Source organism: Homalodisca vitripennis, chromosome X (genome assembly GCF_021130785.1).
Source record: "Homalodisca vitripennis isolate AUS2020 chromosome X, UT_GWSS_2.1, whole genome shotgun sequence".
Taxonomy (NCBI): domain Eukaryota; kingdom Metazoa; phylum Arthropoda; class Insecta; order Hemiptera; family Cicadellidae; genus Homalodisca; species Homalodisca vitripennis.
This window is the reverse complement of record NC_060215.1, coordinates 22,222,232-22,234,629: the sequence shown is the minus strand read 5'-3', so window position 1 is coordinate 22,234,629 and position 12,398 is coordinate 22,222,232. Positions and strand designations below refer to the sequence as shown.

Below are 12,398 nucleotides of genomic sequence, written 5' to 3'. Positions count from 1 at the left end.
CCCCTGTTCACACTATTTATTGTAAACATATATATCCTGGAAGTTTGACCAAATTGATTGAAACAGTCTTTGGCCTAGCAATCTAGAAGAATGGATAAAATAAACACTTTAGTTATGTCCAGAAGTAGCATAAACAATGCTTGAATTCTTAAAATTCAGTTTTTAATATTAGGCAGGGAAATAAGAGATTACAAAACTATTTTATTATTGGGCAGAAGGAGATAGAAATTAACCATAACAATATACCTAAATTACTGGGATACATTAATTGTGACATATCTAATATTTTTCTTTACTCTGTCCTTAATCATGAACCACAGTCTATTGTGGCTCCACATTATTGATGTGTATGTTAGGTTAAGGACTAATAAAGATATAGATTATTGTATTCTTATTTAGTTTTAATTTTTTTCATTAGTTAAATAGTCCTACTAATTTTGATGTTTGTACTTTTATACTTGGTATGTTCTTAACTCTCTTAACTGGCAACCATAAGTACTACTGATATACAGCAGTAAGCAGACATTTCAGAAATCAGTTATTATTTACGTATTTTCAATGTTTCGGTTTAAAACCTAATGTCAATCAATGGCAGAATAATCGAGCTATCGAATGAGGTATATTATTATTTACTACATCAAACTTTATTCCTCTTTATATGGTTAGAAGAAACGTCTTGTGCAAGCAACTGTTTTGACTGTGACCAGCTGACCATGCCGACTGTTTTATTAGTTACATCAGCTGTCATTGTGTTTTGGTGTCTGTCTAATTGATTTATTTTAGTTTATATTTTGTTTTGGTTACTAGTAATATGGCTGATAAGTCACACTTAATTTTAGGAACAAATCTACTGATTTGAGAGAACTATTAGCTGAACTGGAACCGGCATCCTTATCAGGCTTGTTCAAGGCTAAAGTGTTTGTGAATAAAAAAACTATAGCAATAATAATAAGTGAGTATTCATTCCCCGCAAAGGTAGCACATTCACCCGGCGAGAGAGATCCGGGTTGGAGTCCCGGCGGAGCAAGTACTTTTTGTGATTCAATGTTTATTTAAATTAAATAAGGCTATTGCCATTTATACAAATTCAATGTTGCTAAAAGTCGTTTGACAGGTATTTGGTCTTCCGATCATATGTTAGTTTGGTTATTTAAACGAATATGTGACAGATACGGCAAAATACAAAAATAACTGAATCGTAAAAAGTAAGAGCTCTGTGGTGTAATGGTAGCACATTCACCCGGCAAGTGAGAGATCCGGGTTCGAGTCCCGCCGGAGCAAGTACTTTTTGTGATTCAATATTTATTGAAATTAAATAAGGCTAATGCAATTTATACAAATTGAATATATATATATATATATATATATATATATATATATATATATATATATATATATATATTTAGTGTTGTTAAAATATTTAGAACCTCAATAATTAAAAGATTTTTAAGGGGTTTGATTAAAAGCAGTATATAGTTAAAAATAAAATTTTAAATTTATTTGTAAAAATATATTAATAAAAAACTAAAAGTCTTTACTTTATTAAAAAAAAAGAAAATAAAATAGTATGGTTATTTTTTTATAAAAAAATTACTTTTACCATCAATTTCTCTTAAAAAAACTAATTAGGCCCTACTGACATCATTCAATATATAAGCCTTTTTGGTGCTTTTCAAAAAAATTACAATTTTGAACATTCATAACCAGGGAAACTCCTATTAAGACCAACGTTTTATACAAGATATGCACAAGAGTACTAACTTGGAGAATATAATTTTTGAATTTTTGTATTATATTGATAAAAGTTGTAGTTGAACCAGTTGTTTGTAAACCATTTTAACTTTCATTCTCAACCGGGTCAGGTTATAAAAACTTGGCATTGGTCATATTATTGAGCTTATAATCATTATCTTTGTTAAAGGTAATTTATTTTTGTAAATACAATTTAAAAGTATAGTTTTTAACACCACTTTAACTTAGTTAAACAGATTTTGTTAATTTGCCGTGGCTAGTGCATACTCGTTGGAACGCGTGAACCGTCAGACCATCGAGGGCGATATTGTGACGATCATGGGCAGTCAACTCACACCCCTAAGTGCAAGAAGGAGAAGCCGTAAATAATAAAATATTGTTTTAACTCATTAGACAATTTCCCATGAGCTTTTTCATATGAAGTCTAAGCCTCCAATGGCAGGTTTAACAATGAATAATTTAACTTTCAAAATTGCAGTTTAGAAGTAAAGCGCCAAAATTGGTACCTTTTTTTTATTTTACAGTCACAAAACTTGGTTGTAAAAAGTTTTATTTATACATCTAGACGCAGAAATAAACAATCTTAAGTTTAATGTAACTCCAATAATTTTAGCTCTATTAGTTAGTTTGTGGTAAACATTCATATTCGGGTATCTATACTTTATGATCCGACAGTAGGCAAGCGTCTTCCAACCAGACAGTTATAGACCGGCGCTGCCGCACGGAGTCTAATATTTTATACAGGCCTACATGAAATGAATTGTGTTGACAAAATGTATGATCTTATATGCCGTCCATGTATATTTTATTCATTTTAATGTTTATTAGAAGCAATTTAGATAGATTTAAGGAATTAGCTGCAGTTCACAATCATGACACAAGAAACAAGCATAGGCTGCTTAATAGCAAGTTAAACCTTTAGTTTAACTCTCGACAATGTCTATTGTACACTTGTGTATTTAATGACAAAGCTTCTTGATTCAGTATAATTGAAAATCAATATTTTTAACACTGTAAACTGATTTTTGAAATGAGATATACTTTTTTTTCACGGTTAGTTCTTTTTCGCTTTTGTCGCAATTAAGCGAGAGCTTTACTTAACAGCATCGCATTTTCTCAGGTCGTTTTGTAAAATGCAACAAATGCAATGGTATGATTCTTTATTTTAACCTAGTTTGAAATTATGTGTTAGGTTAGTCATTTACCTGAAGAAGAGATCAAATTGCAGATCTCAAAACATAGTGTTACTGTTTTTTTGTATCACCGAACAATGGCAAATGTCTGGAAAAATCTTGTTTCCTTCATCAGCAATCACCCACAAAAAATTTAAGGTAAACAAGTTTAAGGTTTACAAGTCCAACTTAACATGATTTGTTGTTTTTTTTTTAATGGAAAGTACTTGAAAAGTGTTAAGGATAGCAATATCAAAGAATAAAAGTGAGGAAAGACCTAATAAGAAAAATTACCGCTTGAGGAAGTCTCTCAATGTAGGGAATTCCTTAATCTCCATAACTAAGAACTAAAATACTAGGCTACTTTTTTATTGTTACAAAAATAATCAATGAGGATTGCCTAACAGTTAATAAATTTACTTTGTTCATAAAGCTTACAAAAACTTACCTAACCTACTACCTGACTGTCTCATCTTCCCGAAGGCTAACTGTCCTACTTAAATGCCTAATGCGGTACCTGAGGGCCTATCGCCCTGGTAGGCTTAACACCCTACCCAAGAGAGATTACCTTCCTGTACAGGTGCTAAAAAGTCTTAAAAGATGTAATATCTTTTGTACCCGTAAACGAACAAACATAAAACTTTGTACAGTAACATTTTGTATAAAATTGAACTTTTTGATCCAATGAGTAGCTTTCATCACCTCTGGGGGATGGCATGTATGGAGTTGGTAGAAAATATTAAATTTAAACATACGTTGATGTGCATACCATTTTAAAGGTCTTAATTAGTAGAAGATCATGCCACAAATTAGACCTCAAAAGGTTAATCTGAAACAAATTGGCAGTACTCGAAAGTTTCAATACCGATCTTATGTGCAAGTACAAAATGACTTAATTTTATTGTAACCACATCATATGAAGCTACAAAAATTCACACATGTTTACTGTACACAAACATCTACTTTAAGAAGTATTCAGTGTCCTGCTATTCTTCTATGGGAGCGGTCCACAATGAGTCAGTAAAACATTTTTAATGTAAGCATAATTTGATATGCACATCATTTTAAGGGGGTAGTCAAGCAAAGTATTATGCCACACACCGCACTTCAAAAGCTTTATCCGTTACAAACTAGTGGTGGTTCAAAATTTAAAGAATAAACTTTAAAGTCAGCAGAAAATTCTGAAAGTTGCTTTAAATTAGTTTAATTTCACATTAACAATTTTAGTGGCTAGTAACAATAGCACAGCACTGTAAAAGCTGCATATATTCCAGTAGATGTAATAATAATAAACAATGTGTTGTCAGAGTTTTATCATCGGCTGGGATATTGCCAAGAAGCCGAGGGGAAACAATTTAAACACATCCTATAACACTCTAGGTACATGAGTTTGTGTTGATATATTTTATTGCAAGAGTGAGCACCCCTTTATATTTTTAGCTGTGTAGGCCTTTCCTCATTTATTTAATTAATATTGCAATCTTAATTAACTTTCCATTAAAAAATTCAACAAAATATATGAAGTGAAGCTTGTAAACTAGTACATGTTTGTATACCACCCTCAAAAAATTAATTTTTAAAATATTTTATTACCTAAATTACAACTTCCTTCTGTCATACTCGTATGTTAAGGTTATTGCCATTTCGAATTATTAACTTAAGGTACAAAATACTTACAGTTTTTACGGATTCACTGGACATTATTCAGTATATTTATTTCAAAAATATATAAATAATATGTTAAAATAAAAACAAACAATAATCCTCCCAATACCGATAACAATTTGATTCAGGACAACCCAACCCCAAGCACTACACCATTACAGACAGAGAGCCTGATATTTTTGCAAACTTGTGTTGTATGCAGTGTAGTTGGTTTGGAGTTAGACAGATAACAGGCTAAACGGTTGATATATCAAACCCCATACTCAGACTCTGGGAATCAATCCAAAGTCCATAGAAACTGGCATTACAGATTATAATATAATTTATTATAATATGTATTGTAGTTCAGTTCGCTTGACACTCATAGCGCTGACAATGAGTTTTACGGAACATAAACAAATCAATATAGGCACCAATATTTAACTAATCCTGTGGCTATGCTATGAACATTCTAAACTCTCATAAGTGTTATAGAAATGAGCAAGAGTTCGTTTCTTCCCCACGAACCGGAAGCGTGCTACGGTTGTCTCATTATGTACCTACAAACACCTATTAGCAATGGATAAGAGACTAGTGACCATTTTAATGCTTTTGAGCTTTTGACTTTTGTTAGGCCTTTGACTACGCATAATACCCCATTCTTCTCATTAAATTAAAGAAGCGTACGCTTTTTGGGGTTTACAGTGGTTGTGTTAACTGCCGCGAGTGTTACCTGCAAAGAGGCAATATGTGAAGGAAGGGGATAAAATGTCTGACTGGAAAACTATTACTAGGAGAGTTCCACGGGGCTCTATTCTCGGGCACCTTTTACTCTCACTTTACATAAACGATATTACTTCAATCATAAGGTATTCAAGTATACATTTTTAAGCGGATGATTTACAAACATGTACATTCACTCTTTACTTAACGAACTAGGCACTTCTGTGTCATTACTCAATTTGGGTATTTGAGTGATTAACTTTTCCGCTAAACAACATAGACTGAAACTGAATGTAAATAACGCTGAAGCAATGATTATAGGCAACTGGAGACTGATTAACCGTATTAACGTTAATACCTTACCGATACTAAAACTATATATATATATATATATATATATATATATATAATATATATATATATATATATATATATATATTATTTCAGACATAAATTGTAAGTTCTTTGAAAGATAACTGAGACAATTTGTATTTAAAAGAGCGTGCAACAGAATGCGTCAGTGATAGTCTCGAAGATCTTGTAATTTTAAGATAGATAATTGTTTGAAGTAGGGCGTTACATGATCATCACGTCTAAGATTGAGAATTAACCTAATGCAAAAGTTCTGAGCACTCTGGAGTATTTGAAAACTCCACAGTCATGACATTAATGACTATGTCAGAGTAGTTGAAATGAGGTAGTACAAGAGTCTTTATCAGCATCATTTTAACTTGCTGTGGTAGATATGAAGCTAGCCGCTTGAGGCTGCGAACACCGGCAAAGATCCTATTACATATCAAGGAAGCCTGTTCAGTCCATCTTAAGTGTTTGTCAGTAATAAGTCCTAGATTTTTTACTTTCCCAGAGTATTCTAGCTCTAGATCATTTAGTTTTAATTTGGAAGCCATAGTAATGTCAATTTTACGCTTTGAATGACCTATCATAATACACTGAGTTTTTTCTACGTTTAATTTTAGTCCATGTTTCCAAGTCCAGTGAGTAACATGTCAATATCGGAATTCATGAGAGTCACACAAGTTTGCATTTCTGTTAAGGAAAAGTGGCGGTATATTTGTAAGTCATCTGCATATAAGTGAAAATTGGAATGAGTAATTGAGTTGTAATGTCATCGATGTACTGTAGGGAATTTATAGCATGACCGGTGACTTCGAGATGCGCCGTAGGCAAAGACGGAACTAAAGTGGTGGGGGGTGGTGCGGCTCAGTCTGTTGCCGTATTCAGCCTTGTGAACTTCGGTCACCAGTCTTCTATACGTGCCGCCCTAAAAACATTCGCTTGTGCCAATTCACGAGTTGTAATACAATTTGTGAATTAATTGCGTTGTGCTCATTACGTTTTAAGTAAAGAGTTTGTGATAGGTCGTAATGTAAAAAGTAAAATTGGGGGTAGAAAGGTTATACACAGCCAAACAAGAGAAGTGATTGCAAATGTTTACCATTTTATGAAACGGGAAGCAGAAACCAACACACTTATAAATTTGAAGAAAGTTCAGCAGCGTGTCGTAGAGGCAACTGGAATTTCAGAAAGCACGCTGAGACGAATTTTGAAGGAGGAAAACAATAAGTCCAATTGGCAATTCTTTTAGTACGCCCAACAAAGTAAGAAAACGCAAACATACTAAAAGTGATCTGGACAATTTTGATTTGGGTGTAGTTCGAAGAACAATAAATAATTTTCATCGATAACAAGGCGAACGGCCTACATTGAAATCATTATTAAATGTGTTAAGGGAATAAAATACATTTTAAGGGAAGTAAGTGGGCGCTTACAAAAATATTGAAGAAGTTGGGATTCCGCTGGAAAAAAGCTACTAACAACAGAAATATTTTAACCGAACGTTTCGACATCCGTGAATTACGTATTAAGTATTTAAAACGTTTAGCCGAGTATAGAAATCAAAAAAGGCCAATAGTGTACATGGATGAAACATATATTCACTCAACACACACCAAAACCAATGGTTGGACAGATGGTACCACTTCGGGACTGAAGACACCTCTAAGTAAAGGACAACGACTGATAATTGTCCACGCAGGCGGGGAAGGTGGATTTATTAACAATGCTCTACTTACGTTCAAATCAGGGAAGAAGTCAGGGGACTATCACGATGACATGAACTACGAGAATTATGAAAGATGGGTAAACACTAAATTAATTCCAAATTTGAAAGATAATTCTGTTGTTGTGATAGATAACACCCCCTATCACAACAAACAAGACGATCCTGCACCAACAACATCAAGCAGAAAGGCCGAAATGATTAATTGGCTTTCCGAGCGTAACATTGTTCACTCAAGCACTATGTTCAAACCCGAATTGTATAATCTTATACAAGCCTACAAGCCCACATACAAAAAGTACAAAATTGATTAAATATTTTCTAAAAGTGGACACACTGTTTTGCGCCTGCCACCCTACCATCCAGATTTAAATCCAATTGAACTAATTTGGAGCCTACTTAAAGAAAGAGTAGCGAAGAAAAATGTGACATTTAATATAAATACGGTGGAACAATTGGTGAAGGAAACGTGTGATTCGATCACTCAAGAAGATTGGAGGAAAAGGTGTGATCATACGATATCTGTGGAACAAACTTATATGGAACTCGAACGTCAAATCGACGAAATGACAGAACGGATTGTTGTGAGACTCGGTGAGGACTCCGATAGTGACGAATGGGATGAAGAAAGAGGCAGTGACGAAGACAGGGAACCTATCGTTGACAATAGTGACAGTGGTGATGATGACTTAACGGGAATTGTGCCCTTTGAGTGTTATTAAGCGCAGCGAAATTCAAGGAGTAGTTCTGTCAACAGTGCATGTACAAGGTAAGAACATAATAACAATTAGTAATATGTTTCATTTATGTTGTAAGGCGATGATTCCAATATTTTAATTTTTTTTTTAATACAGTGATATCGCAATGGGGTTTTGTTATGTTAACTATTGCGTGTGGATCGTTGGCGTTATTGTTATTTTAAGTATACATCATTAAATTAACTTGATACAAGTTGGTAGATAAAACTGAGTTTTTTTCTTATTCTACTGTGTATATTGACAAATTAGTTTAACCAGTTTTATATTAATTTTTAATTTAGCAGCTAGGCTATGTCAGTTGAAAATTTTGTAGTGTATAATTGTACCTACTATCGTAAATCCTGAAGCTTACACGGTTAGTATATGATAAATTGAATTTTAATGGCTAACAAAGCGTAACAATTACAATTCTGAACTGTTGTCGTCGTTGGAGATCAAGAATAATATTAATTCCTACCCTTTCCCAATTTATGAGAACCCTTTCTTACCACCAGGTATCTCTACTGCGAACTCATTAAGGGGGGTCTGTTCGCCTATCTCCGTAATGTTAATTATATGTAATTTTTATAGAGTTGTGTTGAACCTACACTGAAATGTTTTATTTTATTTTATTAATCATGTAATACTCTAGTCACTGACACAAGGATTTTAGTTTATTTTGTATTTTAATTTTTCTACAAATTTTTTAAAAACTTGTGTTAAATTTCAAGTTTTTAATTCAGAAATTTAATTTTTATAAGCCCAAAAATTAAAATTTTACAAAATCCTTGTGTTAGTGTCTAGTATATACTAAAACAAACACACAGTGAAAATGTCATAAGATATCTTTAACAGGTCCTGAGAAAACTTACATCAAAGTTAGAAAATACAAATTTTGGGAAAACGCGATTGAAAAAATCGTTTGTACTAACCTACAGTGAACTTGGTAACATCAGTAGCTGCCAGTGCTGTAGGCTGGTTTGTCTGCTTCATCCTGCTCAAATTGGTCCTCTAACTTTCTTTTCTTCAATGCCTTTAGCCTTCCTGATTTTCTTCTCAAGCTCATTTGCAGCTAATTCGGCTTTCTTGAGTCGCTTTATTCTCAAGGCTTTTCATTGCAGCAACCAAATTTTTACCAGGAGAAAGTTTTAAGCTCATCCATTATTTGTACTCTACTTATCAGGCCATTATTAAATGTGCTTATAGCTAAATAAGTCCCATATTTTAGCACTGGTAGGCTAACAAAAACCCTTTTTGGTATTACAGACCAAATCACATTGTTCAATGATTCGTTTGGGTTTTGTGTTTTGCCCTTCACACATTTTTGCAAAAGCTCAGGATCAGCCAAATCCCTAAATATTGGCTTGATAGCAAGCATAACAGCTTTTGGCAAATGAAAAGTGTTTGTTATGATCATACTCAGTATTATCAAGTAAGCTCTGGTTGAACTTACACCACGTTTCCGTCTCCTTTTGGGCAAAGCTACGTGTTGGGGTTGTTCGTTAGTCGATAAGACGTGGAAAAATTCAGCCCAAACTGCTTGCTTCATTTCCCTTACACTTGATGTGTTCCGACGTATAGCCAGTCCATAATAACTTTGCAGTTGATGAACAGCAGCAGTAGTAAGTCGACCTTTTCCGGACATAGATTTGTTATCTTCAAGGAGGGTTTTACCCGACGTACTTTTTATTTTGAGTAAACGTGTTCCCATTCTCTTTTGCACGTGGCCTATGCATTCAAGTTTGTTTATTTTTATTTCTTCTCCATAAACTTGAGCTTCATTCACTGATGCATAGGCCTTTGAGTCTCCATCTCCCAAGTAGTTGAGGTAGCGAACATTATATTCCGGCTCTGACCTCCGAAAAACCTCTAAAGCGCCAGCGACCTCCATTCCTCCGATGCTACCCTGATAGTTTGCTTTACAGCTGACTACATGAACATTTTCACACTTATTTGGGCATTTACAAAACTTTTGAAAGGATAGATACATCTAGTAATTTCTGTATCTACTGATGTTAGAGAAAGAATGCCATTTTGAGAGACATGGCCTCTCTTTTGCCATGAACCGCCTAGTGCAACGCATAAGTTATGTCGGTCCCCATCATTTACTGCTCACTGCTTCTTCTACGGCGTTTCTCATACTTTTTTTACACATATTTTCTGCTACTGTGCCTAAAACTTGTTCATGTTTTCTATAATGAACTGGAGGAGGAGGAAGGAAGATTTAGAGTGCCACACAAGATTTGGGCTGCTGTGTGGCCTTTGCCAATGCTGCGCATACCGTGCACAAGACGTAGGTTCAAGTCGTAAAGAGTTTACAGATTTTCCATTGATATTTTCAGTGATTTTATTACAATTGTCAATAGACCTTTTTTTGTCTGTACAGTTTGGACAATACACTGAGAAATTTACTGCAAGTCCTTCAACAGACCGCCTTTCAAAAATCAATTTGTGCTTGCAACGACTGCATCCTGCGATTTCATTTATGGCTTCGGCAAGCGAATTCAAATCAAATATGTCATATGCTAAAACCTCATTCTTCCTGATTATAGTATTCAAAATTACCTTAAACTTTCATTTTTCTAACAGAAGAACTAGGGGTGGTAGGATTATCAGAAGTGTCAGTGCTGGTGGTAGGCCTGGGCAAAAGTTTCAGTATTGAGGTTATACATAGCCTCAGAAGATCTATTCAAGGCTAGATTTAGTCTTTCCAACATGCTTTCTCTTGGAATAACACTTGAAACGATTCCCGATTTTCTGTTTATTTCCCATGTTAACTTGAAACAACAACTAATATTCACAAAACTCGAATAAGTAAACTGTCACTTTGTAAACAACACAAATTGAGAAACACTCTCACTGACATCACATAAACAAAGATCACATGACAAATAGTACACCTGACAGAGACAAAAATATACATCAAAAGCAGGGTAGCCAACATAACATAACAATAAGGAAACAAGAATAGTAGTAGTATGTATGAATATGATTAAAGCGGTGGGCCACCAGCGGGGCTGCCTCTTTCACCATAAATTGGTTGCAATGCTTTCGAAAAACTTTCTTTTCAATAACTTCTAATAAAGATAGAAAGAAAATAAGCACATCTTTGAAAAGGTGAGGTTCTGAAGAATATAAAACTAAAAAAAACCAAAAAAAACTCAAAAAAAATGAAATTTTTGGTACGGACCCCCCTTAAGAAGGGTGAGCTATGAACACAATTTCGGCAGAATATAGTCATTGTTAAGATCACGTACATCCGGTCCCAATATTTCCAAGATTTCCTGTATTGAATTCCCCATCATAAAAGTCCGTCGCCGTAACTTCAAAAGAGTCTAGAAATGTTCAAATATTCTCAAGGTCTCCTATACTAAATTGCTCATCATAAAAGACCACCGTGGTAAGAACATAAGGGTCTAGAAATGTTGGCAAACACTACAATATTCGGCTCCCGCCACCACTATGAGCCGGGAGCCGAAAACTCTCAGTAGGGTTAGTAGCACCGTATTCACTCCCCTACTTTAGATTGTGCCCCCACGCCGTCAACTCCTCCACTCCTCACGCGCATCCCACCGATCATGCTATAACTTCCCTACAGTACAGTGAAAGTGGCCCAAGGACTGAACCCTGTGGAACTCCACGGATGACTGATCTCCATCTTGACTGCTTCTCACCCTTAAAGGAATACCATCGCACCCGACTGCGTTGCTAGACATCCTTATAATAGCCTTTAACACATATGTATCCATCACAGGAGTGAAAGAGAACTAAAACTCAGGTTTATCAAAAGCAGCATCTTCGATCTGGGAGACATACTCCTAAGCCCCAGACTGATCAATAGGAATCTCAACAAAGAAGTTGTTTATATCGTCAAGATTAAGGGAAACCGAGGAGTAAGTGTTAAACTTACCGACTCCATGATCTTTTAGTTTCGACCACAAAATTCTGCTAGATTGTTTTTTAGACAGGGAAGAATAGTAAAACCTGATCTTGGTATTTATAATTTGTTGTTGCACAATGTTCCTTAATTTTTTATATCAAGCCCAGTCATCACGTAACTTGGTCCGCTTAGCTTTAAGGAAAGTTCTATCTCTTTGCTTCTAGAGGTGTCGAATAAATTCCGAGATCAATAGAACAGGTTGTTTGGTTACCCTTTTTTAAACAAATGTAGCGTGTTTATGAAGAAGACCATTCATTAATGAATTAAATTTTGATACCATAATGCCCACTCTCTTTACAGTCTTGAATCTAAGAGTCATTGTAGTAGACGTTTGATTTTTTTCAAAATAT

The 12,398-nt window shown here is 34.6% G+C and overlaps 1 protein-coding gene across 1 annotated transcript in view; it reads right to left on the bottom strand.

Moving 5' to 3' along the window:
* LOC124368764 (septin-1) overlaps positions 1-4,787 on the bottom strand; it is a 32,263-nt gene extending 27,476 nt beyond the window's left edge. The window contains exon 1 of the mRNA XM_046826116.1: positions 4,602-4,787. Within this exon, the coding sequence (XP_046682072.1) occupies positions 4,602-4,625 (24 nt within the window). The 5' untranslated portion in view covers positions 4,626-4,787. The remainder of the gene's footprint in view (positions 1-4,601) is intronic.
* Positions 4,788-12,398: the final 7,611 nt, after the last annotated feature.